Raw genomic sequence first — 23144 nt, 5'->3', positions numbered from 1 at the left:
TACCAAATAAAACCAGGTTTGAAGAATATGCCTTCTAAACTGATTTTTTCTACCAGGACTATAACAAGTTTTACAGGGCTTCTTTGCTAAATTGTTCTGACAATTTCCATTTCCAGTTACTTCAATCATATTAACAGAAGGTAAAATTCACAAACAGTAAAATATGGCATTGCATTTTTTGCACTTGGTTTTCAGAAATAGATCACACAACCGACAGACACACAACAGAGACACCATGTTTGGTGTTCCAATTCATGTTTGGGTTGGCATACCTCATTTAGGGCAGGACAAGGTGCCCTATCTCAAACGGAAGTATCTCATTACTCAGGAAATAAAACATGTCTGCACCCAAGACTTGGCAAATCCCATGAAATATACAAAAAGAAGAATGGATTTTATTTTTCTCAGAAGAAAGGCAGAAAGGTCAGGGACGTTGGGTAGAAAATATGTGCATAGGAATATTCATTCTTGAAAAGTTTTAAAAATATGTATGTAAAATTCCACCAGAATGCATGAGTTCTTTACTCATGCATCATTTCTCCTTCCAAAATACAAGGCCATGCTTTATTGCAAGGAGTGTTTTCTAGGAAATTAAAATAAGGCTGTTTGGTTTCTGAATGTTCATTAAGAGACTGAAAATCTTTTTTTTTTTTTTTTTTAACCAGTCAGCATCTATTTCTTGAGCATGGGAGACAAGGGGCTAATATTATAGGAAAGATCGGAAGTAAAGTGCAGGTATCAAATGTTTTAGTCATTTGACAGGATAATTACAGGAAGCTGGGAGGATTTCAAGAAGGGACACAGAACTAAAGGTTCTTGGAGGCGCTGCCCATCAAAGTGGTTCTAAAATAAGTGTCATCTACCCTGAGATCTGAAAAACGGCTTTGTATTACTTCACCAAGGAGGGGTAAGAGTGGATGCTGAGAGCAAATCTCATGCATAAGCCAGGATTTGAGAAGAACATGACAAATTGTGGGGACTGCTGTATAAAATCCATTTCTTGTGGGCACTGAGCCTCATATTACTTTGTCCCTATTCTCTTGCTAATATTTATGCATTAATCTGCCACTTTCATTCTAGAATGTACATGTGTTAATGATAGGGTCTTCATGTATTTTGTATCCACCTTCATCAGTCAACATTCCATACCCATGTCAGTGGTTGTTCTCCAACAAATAAATCATCTAAAAAATACTTCAAGTTCAAAAAATAAACTTCTTTTAGAATAGGCCTTGAGTCAAGGTCAATTTGATTTTTTACAATGAAAATTTCTACTTACGAGAAGAAAGCCAAACTATTACAACTGCAAACGTGTAACTGGGGATGAGGTCACATAAAGAGAAGAGCTCCAGGCAAACTCAAAGCAAATGTACACTGAGGCTTCTCTGGTTTGGACGTGGGTTCCTGAACGACCTGTGTCCCCTTCGGCTTGTGCTTAGGTGCTGCTATATCTAATTAGGGAGAAGGCTCTGCATGTCCTGACACACATCTTATCCTGGTGTCTGAATTGTCATTAATAAAAGCTTTAAAGGAGAAGTGCTCCTTCTATAAACCTCATTCAGTCACTCACTCACTCACTCAACACATATGTACCATCACCTACTATGTTACGATGGTACTGACAGGTACGGGGGTTTGCCTATGCAGGTTGTTAGCATACTGAAACACTGGGATGTCTCTTGGAAAACAGTTTCTTACTGAATCACCCCAGCCCATACTTAAAAGTTCTAACCCAGACTCCCTGGTTACCCTGCCTCTTCTTCTTCCAGGACCCCTAGAATCATCTTGCAATCCAGTCAAAACCTGGCACAGATAAAGGGGCATCCACAACCCCTCTACCAGTGTTTGGTTGGGGTCTAGGCTTGTTGGTCAGTGACAGTGCCATACTGGCAGTTCAATAGTGTGACTGCCATCTCTGCCTACAGGTCGCAATCCCGTCAGGTCTGTGGACTTAAGGCCATAACACACAACATTTGTCACTTGTCTGATAAGAGGTAAGGAACAAAAATGTAGAGTAAGCTTTTAAAAACAATTTATCTCACCCCTGGGCATATATGCAGAAAAAACTGTAATTCAAAACATACACGCACTGTTATGTTCACTGCGGCACTATTTACAATAGACAAGACATGGAAACAACCTAAATGCCCATCAACAGATGAAGGGACAAAGAAGAGGTACATATATACAGTGGAATATTATTCAGCTATCAAGATAATGAAATAATGCCATTTGTAGCAACATAGATGGACCTGGAGATTATCATACTAATTGAAGTATGTCAGAAAACAGAAAGACAATTACCAGATATCACTTATATGTGGAATCCAAAGTATGTCACAAGTGAACCTACCTATAAAACAGACTCACAGATAATAGAGAAGCAACTTGCGGTTGCCAAGGTGGGAGAGGGATGGACTGGGAGTTTGGGGGTGTGAACCCCAAAAGGCCCTACTGTGCAGCTGCTGTTTGGTCGCTCAGCCATGCCCAACTCTCTGCAACTCCATAGACTGTAGCCCGCCAGGCTCTACTGTCCATGGAACTTCTCAGGCAAGAATACTGGAGTGGGTTGCCATTTGCTTCTCCTGGGGATCTTCTCAACCCAGGGATTGAACCTAGGTCTCTTGCTTGGCAGGTGGATTCTTTACCACTGAGGCAACAGGGAGCCCTACTGTATAGCACAGGGAACTATTAATATATCTAATCTCCCGGGATAAACCATAATGGACAAGAATATTTTAAAAAAGAATGTCTATATGTGTAAACTGAGTCACTGCTATATAGCAGTGATTGGCACAACACTATAAATCAACTACAATAAAATCATAGAGAAGGAAAACACTTACAGTAATTTGACAGACGAGTTTTACATACGTTAAACCTAATAATAATAAAATTGAGTTTGTATTTTGTCTTTGCTTTCTTTTATTCTACTTTTCTGGATTCATTTTTATTTTATAAAAGCATCAAATCCATAGCAGGTTTGAAATAAAAACCATGGGTTCTGAAATATACAGAGCACTTTGAGAAGCAAGTATTCTGCTAATACCAACACTGCAATGAATACTGCATGTAGAGAATATGAATGAAACATACAATCCAAGCATTCTATTAGCCTAAGAGCAGACTTCTGCTGCCCTCTAACATTCTTCCCAGGCCACGCAAGGGAGACCAGAGAAAGACGTGCACACTGAGGCTCTACACTAGTTCAGGGAACATTTGGGCCTTCTGCCTCTCAGCTGCTCTGTTTCAAATGTAATTAAGCAGTGCTTCCGCTAAATAGTTTTGGTGAAGGTATTCAACTGTGCTTACCATGACCACATTCTTCTCCTAGCCTTAACAGTTTATATGTTTAAAAAACACGTATACAGCTTAGGTGAGTGATTCATGTAAGTGAGAGAGTACATCCTATCATGTAAACAATGGCGTAGCAGAACCAAAACGCCCACCCCAGGGGATTAGCTTGGGAAGCCTTCTGCAAAATTGTATAGTCTTCACAGGTAAGCAGCATATGACCCGGAAACAATGACAATAAAAATGTAAGATGAAACATATTCTGCCTTATCCTTTACTATCTCATCAGCATATTACACTTAGTTCTAAGTCATTTTTTCTAGATAATCATCAGTGATTTTGTTGGCAAGATTTAAATGCAATGTTAACTGAGAGCATTATATCAAGCTTACTAAAATATTTTCACAAAATTTAAAACAGCTTTTTTTTTTAAAAGCTCAATTGGGAGGTAGTCTCATAGGTAATATACAAATCCTCAGCTAGTTAATGATGAAATACTTAGAGGGATGTGGTCTAGTGGTATGAGGAAACTGAAAAAAAACAACCTTGGAAAAAACAGGACTTACAGTAGGAGAATATTGATATTAGGTGATGGACGTGTTAAAGATACTTATAACTTATTATTACACTATTTTCTATGCATGTGTGTGTAGTTTTTAAAATTCTAAAATAAAGGTGAAAAATATATAAAATATGTGGAAGCATATTTTTTCAACAAATTTTGTTTTCCTCATGAAACCAGCAGCAAGGAAGTAGTATCATAAATAAATGATAAACTAAAATGTTTAAGTACAATATTTAGAACTGTTAATTTTTATAAATTTTAGTTTTAATATAAGGTGATTGGTAACCTCATGTATAGAATTATGTGAAACATACAAGAGTAAGACATGAATTTTCTGAAAGTGGAATAAAAATGCAGTAAAAATGTAAAGTGTTTCAGTTTTATTTCTTTATGAAAAGGTGTTTAGGGAAAACTTCAAAATCCAAAAAACCAAAAAAAGAAAATCTTTTCCAGCAACTGTACAGAAAAGAAAGGGGGACCTCGAAATTAAATTTAATGAAAAACTATTTATATATTCTACTGATAAGTAGCTCATGAATATCTAAAACTTGTAATAAATTTACCAGTTTACAGTATCTTGGAAATATACCCAATATAGCAATTCTGGTGTTCCAAATAGGACAGTTGCCATTTTCCAAAACATCTTACCCCATAGACTTTATTAGAATATTTATGTTGAGCCAAGCTGTGAAAAAAAAAAATAGTCTTTTTCTCTTTCAGATTTTTAAAAATGATTATAACTTGTGCCATTTGTCTATTGCTTGGATTGCATATTATGGAAAAGTTGTGCTTCATGTGAAAGAATTCTGCCCTCCCTTAACATAGTGAAGATTTTTTCCCAAACTAAAGAAAAAATAGTATGTTGATGGAAAGAGTGTTTCTGCCCATTTTTTTTTTTTCTTAAACATTGGCATTAGCAACATTTGTCTGCAAGTGAGCTCTAGCAGATGAAAGAATAAATAAGTAGAAAAGGAATCATACAGGAAAACTCAGAAACAGATGTGAATGTTTAATCTGGCTGCTGGTTTTTCTCATGTCCACTTATGCCAACATATGTTCTGCTCATAAAATCCCCCTTAGTTATTATAAGAAATTACCCATGGCAGGTTCTCATAGATGCTTTGTACTTGGAGAGTCTGAGGAAAGATTCTCAGCATATGAGCAAACCATGCCCAGCTCTAGCTCTGATGCAAGATTCTATGGGTTACTGAATACTCTGGGATCCAGTAAAACTTTCACTGATGATCAAAGGAAGTTAAACACACTTAAGACACCCTTGAAAAGAAAATTCCTTGTTGTGAAAAATATTTGCACACACCTTATTGTGAATCAGGTCCCAACAATACAGTTTTAACTATCAATTACACATCCATTCAAATGGAGTGCTGTAGAGACCACGGAGTTTGTATAGAGTAGAAAGTAGGCATGATCTGTGATCTCATTTATCATAATATATCTCAAAGATAGCAAGACAGGTACTCCACAACCTCATAGTACTGATACATGAATCAACAAAATTCCTACTTAGCAATAGCTTTAGCAATTTGGGAACTCTGAAAACTGGGAGTTTCACCAAAGCTAGTATCTTAACTCGTGAGATATCTACACACTGCCAAGCAGCAAAAACGAAAACTGTTCTGCACCATATTCTAACAAAACCCCAAAGAGGGGCAAACAGCATGAAGACCATATAACAGACCTAATTGCCATAGCAGACCACCTCCTAACTAGCTGTTACAAAATCTTTGGAAGTGCAATGACCATGTGAACCATATTAATGTGAAAGGATATAAATCAGTGGAGCCTGCAGGATACACCATGCATTATGTCCACTCATTAAAATTAAATTAGGGAAAATATGGAAAAGGTATCAGAAAGCTACACTGTTTTTTCCCCTTGCAGAATCTGAACTGCCAAGACTGAGGCTAATAGACATCTATGATTTATTTTTGTTAGTTCATCAACTTGTGAAGCAATGTTATATCATCTCTCATTTCTACTTTCTCTATAGGCTTCTTGGTAACCCTTGTTATCTGCAACCCATGTCAACCCCACTTCCTCTTCTACAAAGATCTGCCGTGATGTACATGAGGTATAATGATGATTCCCCAATACACGCTATAATCTGGAATCATCAGTGTTAAGAGGAATACACAGCTTTTACTAAATCATTTAGAATTCTAAAAAATGCAAAGGAATCCCATAAAATTACACAATGTTATTCTGTAGATTGAAATATATAACAGTCTAGAGGTGACTTGCCTATGTTTAAAACTCTGCCTTCTTATGCTGGTACATTGACCTTTTTACTGTTGACTGTGTTTACCACCAAAATAAACATTTGTAGTGCCTTTTTTCCTTCAGCTTAAAAATTTATAAGCTGTATGGGCTTCCTGGGCTTCCCTGGTGGCTCAGACAGTAAAGAATCTTCCTGTAATACAGGCGACCCAGGTTCAACCCTGGGTCAGGAAAATTCTCTGGAGAAAGAAATGGCAACCCACTCCAGTATTCTTTCCTGGAAAATCCCACGAGCCAGAGGAGCTTGGCAGGCTTCAGTCCATGGGGTCACAGAGAGTCGGACATGACTAAGCAACTAACACACACGGGCTTGCTAGGTGGTACAGGGTAAAGAATTCAGCTGTCAGTGCAGCAAACACAAGAGACGTGGGTTCAGAACCTATGTCGGGAAGATCCCCTGGAGAAAGAAATGGCAACCCACTCCAGTATTCTTGCCTGGAGAATCCCATGGTTAGAGGAACCTAGCGGGTTACACTCCATGGGGTCACAAAGAGTTGGACATGACTGAGCATGCGTGTTCGCGCGCGCGCACACACACACACACACACACACACGCACCTGTCCCACTTAATCCACGATGTGTTTTTCAGACTGCGTTTTAAAGAAGAAACAGCAAATGAAGATAAACAGTTTACAAATATATAAAGAAAGAAAGAAAGTGGAGTTGCTCAGTCATGTCTGACTCTTTGTGACCCCATGGACTATAGCCTACCAGGCTCCTCCGTCCATGGGATTTTCCAGGCAAGAGTACTGGAGTGGGTTGCTATTTCCTTCTCCAGAGGATCTTCCTGACCTAGGGATCGAACCCGGGTCTCCCGCATTGTAGGCAGATGCTTTACCATCTGAGCCACCAGGTAAGTCTTACAAATATATAAGCAGAATGTAAATATTACATTAAAATATTTAGAGAAGAAATAGAATCATCATCTTCGATGCAAGTTATAAAAACCAGCTATGAGAACGTTATAGTGACTGCACAGAGGAGAAAATGTCTCAAAATAAAATATTGACATGAAGGTAAAATGGAAACACAATTATAAGATTTACTTTTGCTTTACTTTTGGAGAGTATGTGAGCATAGACAATATGTGAAAATACATCGAAAGCACCTGAATTTTAATTAATCATCATTTTCTCTCCTTTTTAAAAGGACATGCTGGTAGCCAAACGCTAATCAAATTTCAACTCTTTCAGTTGTCCAGCCCCGAAGGAAAATGAATGATCTCCAACTACAAAGGTGGTTCTTAAAAAATAAACGGAGGCATTTTCTGAAAAAGTATTTTAACATTCACAGCAAATTATCCAAAAGGAGCTTAATCATGTATGACTTCAGAGCCTTAATTGAAAGAATTTTAAGCGATCAAAAATTTATCATGCAGGCCCATTTGTATGTACTAGAGTCTAGTAAATATATTTTAATCCATTGATCTCTACTTTTCAGCAGACTTAATTGTTTACCCTCTCCAAGAGAATTAACTTGTATGGGGTTGTTCAATAAAAAATCTAAAAGCCCACCATGAGGTAAAAATGAAGACTGACTTAAACATGGACTCTGGCTTCATAGATCTAGACCAAAAATGGAAATGCTATAGACACTCAAGATAGGACTGGGATAGAAAGGGGGTATGACAAATTATTAAGTCTGCTGCTACTGCTGCTGCTGCTGCTGCTGCTAAGTCGCTTCAGTCGTGCCCGACTCTGTGCGACCCCACAGACAGTAGCCCACCAGGCTCCCCCGTTCCTGGGATTCTCCAGGCAAGAATACTGGAGTGGGTTGCCAGTTCCTTCTCCAATGCATGAAAGTGAAAAGTGAGAGTGAAGTCGCTCAGTCGTGTCCGACTCCTAGCGACCCCGTGGACTGCAGCCTACAAGGCTTCTCCATCCATGGGATTTTCCAGGCAAGAGGACTGGAGTGGGGTGCCACTGCCTTCTCCGTATTAAGTATGGCATGTCATTAAAGGCATTCACATTTTAACTGGCTTCCATTAAGTAATCACATAGTTTACCATCACTCATAAGATGAAAAGTCACAGATAGATGATGAATAGATAGATAAATTGACAGATAGATATTATTTGATTGTCAATTGCAACTTAGGAGAATATTAATTGAAGGCAACAAAAGTAATTTGGGTTTTACAAATGCAGTGATGATATCACAATGACGTGATATTATCATTCTAAAAGAGGGTTTCTCAACCTCAACCTTATTGGTATTTTAGACAAAACAATTCCTTGTTGTGTGTGTGAGGGGGAAGTTAAGGTAATGTTTCATAAAGGATGTTTAGCAGCTTTCCTGGCCTATATCTATTCTTTAGATACTATATCAACCCCTTACTACAAGTGTGACTCCTGAAAATATTTCTAGAAATTGCAGTTGAGAACCATTGTTCTAAATCGTCTTTCAGATATTAGCCTAGATGCTACTTTCTCCAGGAGAGCATCCCAGATGAAATAGACTGTGTCCCACTATGTGCAGCTGGATGCACCTGTAGATAACTGTTTACTACATGTGACAATTACCTATTCACTTATCTGCACCTCCCTATAGATAATAAGTTTCCTTTCACCTGGAACTGTGTTTTATTCACCATTGGTTCTCCACATGCAAAGCAGTCTATGGAAATATATTGAGTGGACTGATGTAGGAAGGAAGAAGGTAAAGTAGCTAAAGCAGTCGACCCGGAGGGGAGGAGCCTCATCCTGTACCAAGAACGCCAGCAGATTCTCGCAAGACCCTTGCCCTGAGCTGTGACAACTTGAATCGTCTTCAGACATCCAGACATCACCAAGTGGTTCCTGTGGGCAAAAAGTTGTCTCTGGCTGAGAATCAGTCTAAAAGACTGTACAGAGAAGTGGTAAATAGTTAATAAAGTTCAGTTTTGATATAAAAGGAAATAATATATTTTGCAGTGCTTTCATTATCTTACTGAATCAAAAAACAAACAAACAAACAAATGGATGTGGTAATGGCTGTATGACTTCCATTAGGTTACATTTTTGAGATTTAATTTCTTCACTGATAATGCCTGAACAATGGTAACTCCAAGAGTTCTTTCATTCAGTAAATGTTTACTATCCCATGCTATCTGATGGACGGACCTGTGCAACAGTGGCAGCAGGGACCATTGTGGTCTTTTCCCCCATGAATTTTATAGTCTGGGCGGCAGAAGGACTGTACCCAATTATCTCCTATATAAGATTTAAATTGTAGGTTGTGAATATAGTGTCTCTGAGGCTGAACATGGTTCTATGTGAACATATAAAAAGATTCCAGTGTCATTAAGATTTCCTGAAGAGCTAGCCCATGAACCGTGGCTTGAGAGAAATGTGAACGCTGACTATAAAATAGGGCAGGAAGAGAAGAAGTGGTGAGGAGAATAAATGAGACAATATGTACACAAAAATACAGATCAGGAGGCTGGCCTGATGCTCTGTAGGAAATCAACGAATGAAAACAATAGATTATAAATAATCAGCACAATTACTGACAAAATGAACAGATAGGAACTGAACATTAAGCAAAGTGACATCTGATTTAACATTTTTCTCACAACTAAGAAATATTCACAATTCATCTTACAGAATTTTAAGCTAATTAAGAGAACCATGTTATGTAAGAATAGCAGGGTTAAAATAAAAAAAGTTCCTTTCTGACTACAGAATGTTGGTGCCTTTAACACTGACCATTTGGTAGACACTTCTCCGTTGTGTTGTGTATGATGGTGAAGTTCCTCAGGCAGGAAAAACAAGGCTTAGCACACAGTCCGGGTAATAAAGCCCTACTATTCCTCTCTGCTAACAATCCCTATGAGAACTCCAGCCACCAGTTAAACAAATCATTTGGCTGGGAACAGAGCGTTTACCATATGCACGAGTTACTAATTTCCTGGACATTATCAGCCATTAGCTGGTTTCCTGTGTCCCAGCGAAGGCTGAGGTGAGCCTCAATTGCCACGACGGCCCAGTACAGACATTAATCCATGGACCATTTCCTCCATCTAACATGCAATAATACTCTCTATCTGTAGTTCTTTTGTCAAATACATGTTAGAAAGGCCCAGAAAGTTCAAGTGGAGGGAAATGCGTAAGAAAGGAAAGCTAGTGGTACACTAGTATAATTATGCTAGTGAAACTATTAACATTTTGGGAACTTAGAGCAGCATGTAATAGAATGAATCACCAAAAAGCTCCCAGACCTCATTTAGGGATTCCTTTAGAACTCAGTGTTTCTCAAGATCAATATGCTTCAAAAATATCATTCTATCCATCCTTGGGTCAGGAAGATCCCCTGGAGAAGGCAATGGCACCCCACTCCATACTCTTGCCTGGAGAATCCCAGGAACGGGGGAGCCTGGTGGGCTGACGTCTATGGGGTCGCACAGAGTCGGACACGACTGAAGTGACTTAGCAGTAGCAGCAGCAAAGTATTCTTACCTGGAGAATCCATGGACAGAAGAGCCTGGCGGGCTACAGTCCATGGGGTCACAAAGAGTCGGACACGCCTGAGTGACTCACAGTTTCACTGTGAGTGAAAATGCACAAAAGTATGTATTCTAAACATTATTTTTATTTTCTTGGAGTTTAGAATACATACTTTTGTGCATTTTATTCAACACTAAAGTATTCTCCAACAGGAATACTCTTACTTTGTTTGATATTATATCTTTACATAAAAGATACTATATCTTTTATATGTGAATGTTAGTATCCCTACAATATGCCATTATTCTCATGGAATATGAATTATATTTTTGAACAATAATGATTTCACCTCTCCTGCAATTCACCTTTGAATTAGAAAATATCTATATGTAAAATTCATTTGGCACTGGGCTTATCAAGCAGTTCTCTTTAATTATCTTAAACATAAATAACAGGGAAGATAGTTTATGTTTGATATAGAGATATTATTACCAAGTGGATCCTAAAAGCCTAAAGTCTTTCATCGGTATAGGGGGAAAAAAAGAGTAAAAGTTACTCATCAGAATAAGAAAATGAGCCCTCAGTATCACTTCACCTAAAAGTTTATTCCTTTTATTGAAAGGCATAAAATTGCATTAAGTCACTTTTCCAGGGATGCTAAAAATAATAATAATAATTTCAATAGAGAAAGATAGGGAAAGAAAGTCTGTATTTGCTTTGAATTTCACCACTTTCCTGAAGTTGGACATTGCCTTTTTGTTTGGAATGCTTCTTAGATATGAAGAATGTTCAAATATGGTTTGGCCAGGAGACCCTGAGCTTGATTAACTCAAGTAGTGGATAAAATGTGTGTCCCTGGAGGTGGGAAAGATGGGAGCCCATCTCTGTATGAGGCTGGCTCATCCACAGCACTCCAATTTCTACCTCCCCTGTGTAATGTATTTGTGAATAGCTTCCATAAATGTTGAATTGATATAAATCATGTTGTAATAAATACAGGATGCAGAGAAAATCAGAGATGGTAGAAGCCTATCATTTAATTTTATTATTAACTTTAAGCTCCATTTTCAAGCAAAAGCTAAATTGGCTGTGAAGCTGTCAAACATTTTTATATTTGTTGAGTAATTGCTTAGAAAAATGATGATAATTAAACAACTTTAAAAATAGGCATTTTGTAGATTATATGTATGCATGTATGTATGCATATTCAATTGTATGTGAAACTCCCTTAAAGCTTTTAAAATGTAAGTGCTATTGATCTTCATTTTTAATTCCTTGGTGCATGTGTTCTTAAGAAATAAAGATGTCCATCTATGCAATCACAACCATCACCTCCAGTCCATAGGTAGAATGATTACCTCGAACCATTTTTGGCAGACTCAGTAATTACACCCTCCCAGGTAACTGGTTGGGAAATGAATTAAAGAAATATCCCTGGGTAAAAGTTAGTTTAAGGTCACAACAATTTATCAGAGTTGAAAATTACTTCAATAATCAACACTGCAGGAAAAAAAAAAAAAAAAACTGCCAATCAAGATTACTCTATCTGGTAAAGTTGTTCTTTGGAAGTAAAGGAAAAATAAAGATTTCCTCACAAAATAAAGCTTAGGGAGCTTATCACTACTAGACTTGTCATAGGGGTTCTTCAAGCGGAAATGAAAGGCTGCTAATTAGTAACACAAAAACATTTGAAAATATACAATGCACTGGTAAATGTAAGCATGTAGTCAAACTTAGAATTCTCTAATTCCATAAAATAGTGGTGTGTTAACCATTTAACTCTAGTATCAAAGTTAAAGAAGATATTAAAAACCTACTAGATAGTAATTTGTTAGTGACTACACTATATAAAAAGATAAATTATGACATCAAAAATATAAAAGGGAGAAAATAATTTTTGTGTGCAATTGAAAATTACATTGTAATCAGGATAAAATTGACTATTATAAGATATTTTATGTAAGCTTCATGGTAACCACAAACCAAAACCTATATCAGATACATAAAAGGTAAAGAGAAGGGAATCAAAACACATCACTTCAGGTAATCATCAGTTCATGAAGAAAGGAACAAGGGCACTACGGAATAGCTAGAAAAAATTCATAAGACGACAGGACGGCCTTACCTCTCAATAACTACGATCAAGGTGAATTAAATAACATCTCTAATCAAAAGGCACAGACTGGATGGATTAAAAGACCTACCTAACTGCTGCCTACAAGAGATTCACTTCAATTTTGAGGACACACATACTCTCAAAGTGAAGGGTTAGAAAAATACATTTGATACAAGTGGAAATCAAAAAAGAGGAATACTTATGCCAAACAAAGTAAACTTTCAGTCAAAAATAGTAACAAGAGACAAAGAAGGTCATTATATAATGACAAAGTCGGGTCATTCATCAAGAACATATAGCAATCAAAAATATCAAAGCGCCAACATCATATTAAACATATCCTAATTTCTGAAGTGAGAAACAGATACAGTAAAATAATAGTAAGGTACTTCATTATTCCACTTTCAACAACAAATAGATCATCCGGACAGAAAATCAATAAGGAAACATTGGACTGAAACCGTACCTTAGTCCAAACGAACTGAGACAAACACAGACCATTCCATCTCACAGTAGCACAATGTGCATTCTTCTTGAGCACAGAAGAAACATTCTTTAGGATAGGTCAGATAAATAAATATAAGAAAATTTAAGAAAACTGAAATTATAACAAGTATATTTTTCAACCACACTGTTATGAAGCTAGCAGTCAATAATAGAAGGAAAACAAACAAACAAAAAATAACAAACGTAGAAATTAAACGACATACTCCTGAAAAACCAATTTGTCAAAGAAGAAATCAAAGTAGAATTAAAAAAAAAACAAAAAAACACATGTTGAAAAAGGCAAAGACAGAAACACAACATGCCAAAACTTACTGGATGCACAAAAAGTAGTTCTAAGAGAAGTTTATAGCAATAATAACAAAAATACAATACCCTTTCATGACGAACTCTAAACAAATTTATAGAAGAAACATACTTCAACACTATAAATGTCATCTGTGACGAGCCCACTGCTCACATCATATTCAATGGTAAAGGTTCAAAGTTTTTCCTTTAAGATCAGGAATAAGACACAGGTGGGCATGCTCACCACCCGTCTGATTCTTCAGTGTGGTGCTGCAAGACCTAGCCAGAGCAACTAGGCAGGGAGAGAAAAGGCACTCAAATTGTATGGAACAAGTAAAGCTGTCTTTGTTTACAGATGATATGATCTTATATACAGAAATCCCTAGATTCCATTAAAAAGCTGTTTGAACTAATAAATGACTTCGGTAAAGTTTCAGGATACTAAATCAATATACAGAAATCTGTTGCTTTTCTATACACTAACAACAAAATATCTGAAAAAAGAAATAAGGAAAATAATTCCATTCACATTAGCATCAAAAATAATGCAACAGGTAGGAATAAACTTTTCCATCTAGTCACAGGAAGCAATAGTTTCCCTATCATCTCCTTCTGACATGAGATCCTTTGAGAAACTTCTTTGGTTGGTGGGTTACTAGTAGGCCCCACCAATGTAGTGATCCCTGGACATCAAATAGCCTGTTGACTCTTGTATTCCTAGATATGGTAAAAGCAAAGCAATATAAGCAGGTTAAAAGCAATATTAATACTGCTATAGATCACAAGAGTCTGGAGTAGGAAGCCTGCTTATGTGTCTCTGCATTCAGAAGAGTAGCTTTGGTAGACAACCTCATGCGGCTAGTGGTCGAACTTTTAAAAAAATCTAGAATATTGTATGCAATAGGTCCCTCATTCATTCACTAAATTTCTCCTCCTGGAATATAACTGTTAGGACTCCACAGAGGTGATGAGTTTTTAAAAACTAATTACATGGGGACTTCCCTGGCCATCCAGTGGTTAAGATTCTGAGCCCCCACTGATGGGGACCCGAGTCCTATCCCTGGTTGGTGAACTAAGATCCCACATGCTACTCAGTGTGGCCAAAAATAATAATTGTATGCATATACATATTTGAAATTACAGAGTTTATTTTCCTTTATGCATTGACTTTTAAAATTTTCACTTCTGATCTCAAAATACATTATTTTCCCCCCAAAACCAAGACTAAGTTCACTGATTTATAAAAAAGAATTCCTTTCCTCTGGTACCAACCTGGTTCTCCACAATGGTTGACATGATATTTTTATATTATCCTAATGGTTGACACAATATTTTTACATTATTCCTGATGATCTGACATCCTCTTGGACACTTGGTCTCTTTGGTGATCACTTAACTCTGATTTATTCTAAACATCCCACAGTGGGGTGAACCATCTTTGGTAACTGGTACAGCGGTCATAGTCATAGACCTGATAAAACTTTATTTAAAGGCCCTGAGGAGGGGGTGACTTCTTCCTTGTGGTGGAAAGAGCTGTGTTCTGTTTCCCCATGGTTGTAATTGACATGTGGGAAATAAGAAAGACACCTGCTAAGCTGAAGATGACCAAAACTTGGCTGGTGGTAATTACTGACTGCAGAGTATACACAGCAATTCTGGAGCTTCAAAATTTACCTCAGGAAAAACTCAGTTTCTAAAGCTGTACAGCCCTCCAGAGAGGCCTCCATGAAGCCCTGGGGAATAGTGGGCCAGAGAAATCTTGGATGGCAGGGATGCATGATGTGATTGGCTAACCAAGGAAACTCCTACACTGACAACGCACGAATCCTACCCCTGCCCAGCTGAAGTCTGTACGCATCAGCCGCCAGTGATTTCTGTTCTCCAAACTCTCTGATCCCAAGTGGTAGTTCCCCTTAGACCCACGCTTCCTGTTTGTCTGTCATTCTGTACTATGGGAACACAGATAACTTCATTATTATTATTCTTTATTTTTGGCTGTGATGAGTCTTAGTTGTGCATGGGATCTTCATTTTTGAGGTGGTGTGCAGGCTCTTTAGTTGTGGCATGGGGGATCTAGTTCCCTGACCAGGGGTCAAACCAAGACACCCTCCATCGGAAGCATAGACTCTTAGTCACTGGACCCCCAGGGAAGTCCTGATAATCTGTTTTTAAAGGCTTTGAGTTGCTAGGCAGCTGAGTCTGGGCCTGTTGGAGATGATGCTGTCCCTGCATGTGATTACAGGCTGGGGCTTTGATGTGGGCTCCCTTCAGGAAAGAATGATTTTGCATGCTGCTCAAATAGCCAGGGAGATGAGCAATTCCTGCTTTTCTCCACTACAGGTCAACAAGCTAAAACATTCATCATTCTAGAATCTCTTGCAGCTAAAGGAGAAACCATATGACTCAGTTTTGGCCACTGAGATGTAAACACAAGTTCCTGAGCTAGGAGTCTGGAAAAGCTTTTAAAATTCCAGAATCGGTCTTACGATGCTCAACCTTTTGTCCTTTTCATATTCCTGGCTTAAATGTGGGTACAATAAGCAGCGTTTTAGAAAAGAAAATGCAAATGTATTGATGAACACCACATATGAAGTATCACAGAGCAGCCTTAACCTTGATGGCACTGAAAACATTCATTGCCTTTAATGAGTAAACAAACACCTACAAGGTAAACTGTGGTTAGTTTGTTTTTTTTTTCTTTTCCTCAGCTCTTTTCCTTTTATGGTTGAGACATATTAATGACTTTCTCCTAAATACCCTAAAATCGGCAAGAACAGCAACAGTCAACAGTTTTAACCCAGAGCTGTAGCTATCCCAAGAGATAAACTACATGATGAAAATTCAGAATAAGAAATAAGTTTTATTAAATCTTGATTTTCCAACACCTAGCACAGTGCCTGCCACTTAGCAAGCAGTTAAAACATTTGTTGATTGATCCTATTGATTGCATTTCTCAGAAAACTTTTTAAATAAAGTAACACTTGAAGCATGCATCATGATTTATGGAAAGTTCAGTAACAAATTTGAATTTAATGCATAACAATATTTATTGAATAATTAACATTCATTGAATTTTAATATAATCTAAGTGCTATGCTAAATTCTTTGTTGTCTTTTTAGTTAATTTTCACAGCAGTCCTATAACCAAGGTATTATTACTGGAGAATTTCAGAAATATTAAATAACTTAGCCAAGGTCACACAGCCAGGTGGTACAGGAGCCAGGATTCAAAGCCAAGTTTATCTCCCCCCAATCCTATGCTCTTAACTGCTGTATATTAATAAAATATTTTAAATGTGTTCTCCTAAAAGAAACATATCCTTTGATCCCTGAAACCCTTTTTGGCAGAACAGCAAGAACACAGAAAATGATAGTCTGTGTTAATGGTTATACATTATTAATCAATTACCACTTACTGGAGGATTTATTGTTTAATTCCTGTTTGTTGACAAATCAGCTAAATTTTTCATATGCACGTACTGCAGTCAGCTACACAAAGCAATTCACTTGGAATGTTTCATGTTTGCTCCAGGTTGCTACTGGGAACCTAGGCTATTTGTGGCATTTTTGCTTGAAAATCCTGGAGTCATTAAAATCTGAGTCCACAACCTGCATAGCAGGATACTGACGAGAATAAGGATGCAGGCAGCGACTCACGAGGTACCTGAATGGCAAAACTACAGTGCAAGCTTTCCACACCCTGCAGACTGCAGGTTTGTATGATAATAAATAACAGTTATCACCAGGACAAAGAAAAGAAAGGCCATGAGATCCAATAGCTCAGTGAGAAATCTCCTAATACAGGTGGTCAAGCTTGTTCCATTTCATTGTCAAAGGGAGGCTATTTATTTGCTTCTAGGTAGTTCAATTACAGAGTCATTTACTGCTGAAAGTTTTCCAGTAGGCAGATGTGGACCTACAGCTCTAGGCTTTAGATTCAAAATCAGTGAGGAAAAAGAGAGTAAGAACCTCCTCACAGACAGCATAATTGATAAGACAGAGATCTTTAAGCAGCTCCAGAAATGAAATAAGTGCCTTTAAGCATCCCAGTTGGAATCTCCTTACTGTGTACAGGGGGCATGGGCAAGGGTCAAGATGCTGACTATAATTAATCATTTTTAGAAGCTCTTTAAAATATTTTCCGTTTGATAGTTTCCTGTCTAGATGAGATGTCAGTGATTGGTGTGTGAGTATATAAAAGAGAGAGAGATTCCTTGTGTACCGAAATGCTCAGAAACAAAAGGAAAATATTCACAATGAATTCTCAATGGTTATAAAATGAAAGACAACTTTTTTTTCCTCTTGTGCAAGATGCAAGTGATTTTTATCCAACAAATAACTGTTTCTTTTTGAGAGACAGTGGAGATTATACAGACTGTAATCATTATTTCTAAACTGCCACAATCTAGCAATTTGCAAACTTTGGCAGTATATCCAGAGAAGAGATCAAAGATACACCAGTAACAAGGGTTTTACTTAAGCATGTGCATCATCATTTTCTTGTCAATAGGGTCTGCCTTTCAGTCGAAATTCAATTTCTCTTTTGCAAATACCTAATAACTATATTTTATAGCACATGTTTGCTGGGTATAAGAAGCCACTGCTCAAGTTGGCAAGTAACTTGATTGTTTTGTCAAGTAACCTTTAAACCAAGACATGTATGTAATTCCCTTATTAATTACAAAGATTAACTTCATCAATCTCAGTTCATGACCAAATTCAAAACTTCCAGTCACAATCATGATGAGAAATGCATTACACAGATGAAAGGTTTCAAATTCTAATTTATACCACCTTGAAAAACAATTAATGTGTCATTAAGGGCAACGAGTCCACCAAAGTAATCGCTATGGGCAGTGACCCACAATGAAAGGTTAACAGATACAGGAGGTATCAGCTTGCTAGAAGCTGAAAAAAACCAAGTAGCCCACCTCTAGTTATCAGGTGTTGAAACTGGAAAATGTCATCAAAGAATTTTAGCAATGATAATAAAATCCTAATGACCAAAAAATTGACAACTTATTGTAACTCAGCTCTCTCTGGGAAAAGTTAACAGTAAGTATCAATATATACATAAATATGACATAAATGCACTAGATCAGTATTTCAAGACCTATTGACTTTCCACCTAACTTTTGAGAAGCCAAAGATCTACACATTCACTGACAGGAATCAGATAGCTAAAGTTACATATGAGCAATTCCAAAATGACCATTATTTTAAAACAAATATGTACCGAGCATTCCTATGTTGTAACTGATATTTAAAGCGTTACGATCTGGAAATAATCCTAGATTTACAGGAAGAGAGTCTAGAGAGATCCCCTGAGGCCTCCACTCAGTTTCCCCAAAGGTTATATATTAATTTTAGTACAATATCAACACCAGGAAGTTGCCATTGAGTGAACAATAAGTGTGTGTAGTTCTATGTCATTTTATATGTGTAGATTCTTGTAATTACCACTGCAATACCAGGATGAGAAATTACTATAAATGATTTAATTTATTTTCTTGAATATAAAAATGCATTATAATTTCAGGTAGGAAGTTCCATACTACTTGTTTTACAAAACAATAACAGTGTATTGAAAATCATTAATATGTAGGAAACTGTTACCTAGGAAAACTCTATAAAGGCCAAAGTGAAATCCTAGTAATACAGACAATACATACTTGGGTTAAACTTATTTCTCTGCATGGATCAGACTATCCCCTCATTCAGGGATTGTCTCTCCCCAACATGACAATGAGCAATTTTTCAACACATAGTTTATCAAAGACATCTTACTGAGAATTGTATTTTCCAAAACTGTTTATAGGTGAGAGCCCCAGATTACACATGCACGCACACACACCTCTCCTATCTGGGGTAAAACAGAGCATTTCACAAGTGCCCCTGAAATGCCAATAAGGTAACCATAATAAAAGAGAACATTAATATATATACACAGTCAGTGAAATAAACCAGCCAGATTCTTCCAAGCCAAGCCTATGATGAGGTTTCTTATTCCCCCCTAACAAACATATTGCAAATGGTCACAAACTCCAATTTCAATTAATCTCATAGGAATAGAAAAACATAGGATCACAAAAGAAAAAAATAATAAAGCAGAACTGAAACACCGCTCTTACCTTGGCCATCTGTGCCTGCACGCCATTTGCCTTGAGAGATGCTACGGCTTTCTGTGCAGCTGCTGGGCTGTCAAAATCTACAAAACCATACCCTGTGAAAACACAAAGCCCCTGGTTAGCACTCGCAAGCAGCTCTGTGTCACTGATGTAATGGGTGTTTGTGGTCACATTGGCACTCATGACCCTGGTTGAACCATAGACCTCAATCTATGGCCCTTAACACGTCAGGAAAGAGACCACAATATTAAACATATAATAGGAACATGTTATTTTCTAGAGGTTGCTTTGGAGATTGGCTATGCAATCAGCAAGCTGATTTAGACTAATTTGGTGAATAAGGTAACATTATTTAATCATTTCTTTCTTCAATGACTTTGTTGCAAGAATTAGGAACACAAAATGCTGAAAAATGTAGAAAGGTTTATCTCAAAAGGTAATTTCCTAACCCTCAAAAAACTTGATGGTATTAAAAGCAGTGCTAGAACCTGCATGAAGTTAGTACTGGCAAACTTAACAGTGTTTGGCATTCAAGCAGTCATTCAATAAATGCATGTTGAATGAATGAATGAAGGTGATGAATGAGTTCAGGAAGATTTGAGCCTAGTTCCAGTTGATTTCCAAGCCCATGTTAATTCATTACAGGATGTGTCTCTCTCAAAGATAACATCCTAAACAAATAATTTTGACTGTTAAGGAACTTATGATAGACAAATATTCAAATGTCTTTTAAAAATAAGAAACAAAGACCCATGTCACTTATTTGCTATTTTTTTAAAGCTTAAGTACAATCTGAAAAGAACATAAAAGTTGCCTATGAAAGGGAAAAAGTCATGTCTGACTCTTTGCGACCCTATGGACTGTAGCCTGCCAGGCTCCTCTGTCCATGGAACTCTCCAGGCAAGAACACTGGAGTGGGTAGCCATTCCATTCTCCAGGGGATCTTCCCAACCCAGGGATCAAACCAGGTCTTCTGCATTGCAGGCAGATTCTTTACCATCTGAGCCACCAGGGAAGTCCCCAGAGTTGCCTATATTGTACTTTATGTGCCTCTGTGTGTGTGTGTATAGTGAGGCGAAGGAAATAGCCAATAAAACATAATAAATGAAAAAGGGGGATTTTGCGTGCCCATGAAATATAGCTGTATCAGTCAGGGCTTCACCTGAAGGTAATTTCAGCTGCCAAAAATACTTCAAACTAGAAATGATCAAGAACGTGTGTGTGGCACTCAGAGCCCACCCCACACGTACACCGCTCCTCTTCTCTGCCGCCAGGTAGGTGTTGGCCTTGTATCCCCATGCTTTTCCCATGTAGAAGTTCTCAGGAGCACTGCTAAGGCAAACCTACTAACCCTGAACTGTGACCCTCTTCTCCTAAATAACTAAAGAATGAATAGGAATTCAATTACGAAGTTGTTTCTTGTAATTAACATTTTAATTTTCTCCCCTCAAATCTTGTCTTCTTTTTCTCCCTCCCAGCAAGTTAACCAAACATGAAGTTGTTACTCATCAGTGTACCATCCAATGCTCTTGAAAAGCTGGGAAGTTTGTGTTTCAAATCCACAAGGAAGCCTACTCTGTTAGTACTACTAATTCCTCTCTTCCCACAAAATTCAAACTATGTGAGTAATAGGTGGATGAGGATTACCATCCACTGAGATGAGTAAAATGAGAGAAAAAGAAGAAAAAGAGGAGAAAGAGCAAAGTAAGTCTAGTAGTAGTGTTAGGAGGGGCATATGATAAAATAAAATATAGACTTTATCTATTATGGGCCAACAACTGCCCTGGGCGGGTGATGTGTCGGCACCTGATGAAATGATAATGATACAGGTATCAATACCCTTGTCCTCATGCCTGTTCATGTATTTACATAGAGAAACCAAAGTGTAAGCCAGGTGACAAGACTGATCCCCCAAATCACAAGTTACTTAATTGGTAGAGCAGCATTTGAAGCCAAATCTGCGCAGGCCTTTCCAAATACACTGTACAATGAACCGCTTTAGCATCTTACTTTGCAACCTATTTCTAGAAGCCCCTGAAGCTCACCAGAGAGGTCACAATTCTTCAAAATCCCTTGGACATTGAGGCTAGCACATGAAATATAACAATCCCATAAAAAAAATTCAACCCAGCTCATTCAGTCAGTACACTTATCCAGGGGGTGATTGAGTTCTCAGCACAATGGGCTGCATGAGGTTTGATAAGTCACCTTTTCCACCTCACGCTTTGGTCAATCTTCCTCATTCATTCACACGCTGCTTTCTCATTCAGTAATGAAATTCTATGTCAGGCATTTTGCCAGGTACAGAGTATAGACTAGTGGGGAAAATATAGTCCTAGTTTGCATCCGTACTCAGCTCATAGTTGAGCTGGGAGATGAACATAAAATGAATAACCACAAAAATGAATCTATAATAACAAATTGGTTCACCTTCCTCGAAAGAAAATGAGAGCATATACCGCAGACTCTGATGATTGACTGTTACTGAAGGTTTTAAGAAAGCAGTGGCATGAGATGACCTGCATTTTTATAATCTCTCCCTCACTGGCTTGTCCTGAAGATGGGATTGGCTGTAGGGGAGGTGGGCAATAGGAGTGGATCAGGGAGATGACCTAGGGGCTATTACAGTAAACTGGACAAACAGCTACTGGCCATGAAATAGAAAGGATGAAATGGACGGTCTGACTTACAGGTTGGAGGCAGAATTAACAGGACCCAGTGATGGATGCACTGGGTTGGGAATAAGGGAAGCATAACAGACAAAGATCACTACTGTTTTTTCCGCATAAGCCAATGGGGAGGTGGGGATGTGATTTATAGAAATTGGGAGCCTGGAGGAGGAACCAGCAGGGGAGAGGGAAGATTAAAATATCAGTTTGAGACCTGGTGAGCCAGAAACGCCTGTGAGACGTCTCCATAACAATGTCAAGTAGTAGCAGGATATCTTAGGCTGGTGCTCAGAAAAGGGAATAAGACTGGAGATAAAATACAGGAGGTCAACAGCATGAAGGTACGATCTACAGAAACAGAAAAAGACAAAAGTGCCTGGTGTGAGTAGAAAGAAAGAGCAGAGGTCTGGAGCTAAAACTTCACCACTGGAGTGTTAGTGAGATGGGAAAACGACATCTCAGAGGAGGCTGGAGGAGGATCCGACGGAAAGAAAGAAGTACAGAGGGAAGTCTCAAAGTCAGAGAGAGAGAGAGAGATTGCTGGGGCCCAATGCCACCGTTAGAGCGAGGTGGGAGCTTGAGACGCCCAGTGTTTTAGGAATGTGAACGTGTCTTTTTCAACCACGGTTGATTTATAACATTGTATTAGTTTCAGGTGTACAGCTTCAGATTCTTTTTCATTATAGGTTGTTACAGTATTGAATATAGGCCACTGTGCTGTCCGGTAGGTCTTTGTAGCTTACTGTATGTCCAGGCGTGTATATCATGTATTTTTATCATGCTCAGCTGCAGGCCAGGGATGGGGACCAAAGGCTGCTGGAGGAGTTGAAGAGCAAGAGCAAGATGGAGAAGTAGAGT

The 23144-nt window shown here is 38.0% G+C and overlaps 1 protein-coding gene across 15 annotated transcripts in view; it reads right to left on the bottom strand.

Moving 5' to 3' along the window:
• RBMS3 (RNA binding motif single stranded interacting protein 3) overlaps positions 1–23144 on the bottom strand; it is a 1621798-nt gene that overhangs the window by 436736 nt on the left and 1161918 nt on the right. For all 15 annotated transcript variants that reach the window (XM_081526995.1, XM_081526994.1, XM_081526997.1 and 12 more), the window contains one exon: positions 19621–19712. In XM_081526995.1, coding sequence (XP_081383121.1) covers positions 19621–19712 — 92 coding nt within the window. The remainder of the gene's footprint in view (positions 1–19620; positions 19713–23144) is intronic.

The sequence above is a fragment of the Giraffa tippelskirchi genome, chromosome 9, assembly GCF_054371585.1.
Source record: "Giraffa tippelskirchi isolate mGirTip1 chromosome 9, T2T-mGirTip1v1.2.pri, whole genome shotgun sequence".
NCBI lineage: Eukaryota > Metazoa > Chordata > Mammalia > Artiodactyla > Giraffidae > Giraffa > Giraffa tippelskirchi.
Note: the sequence above shows the minus strand (reverse complement) of the source record. Positions and strands in the feature narration are given on the sequence as shown.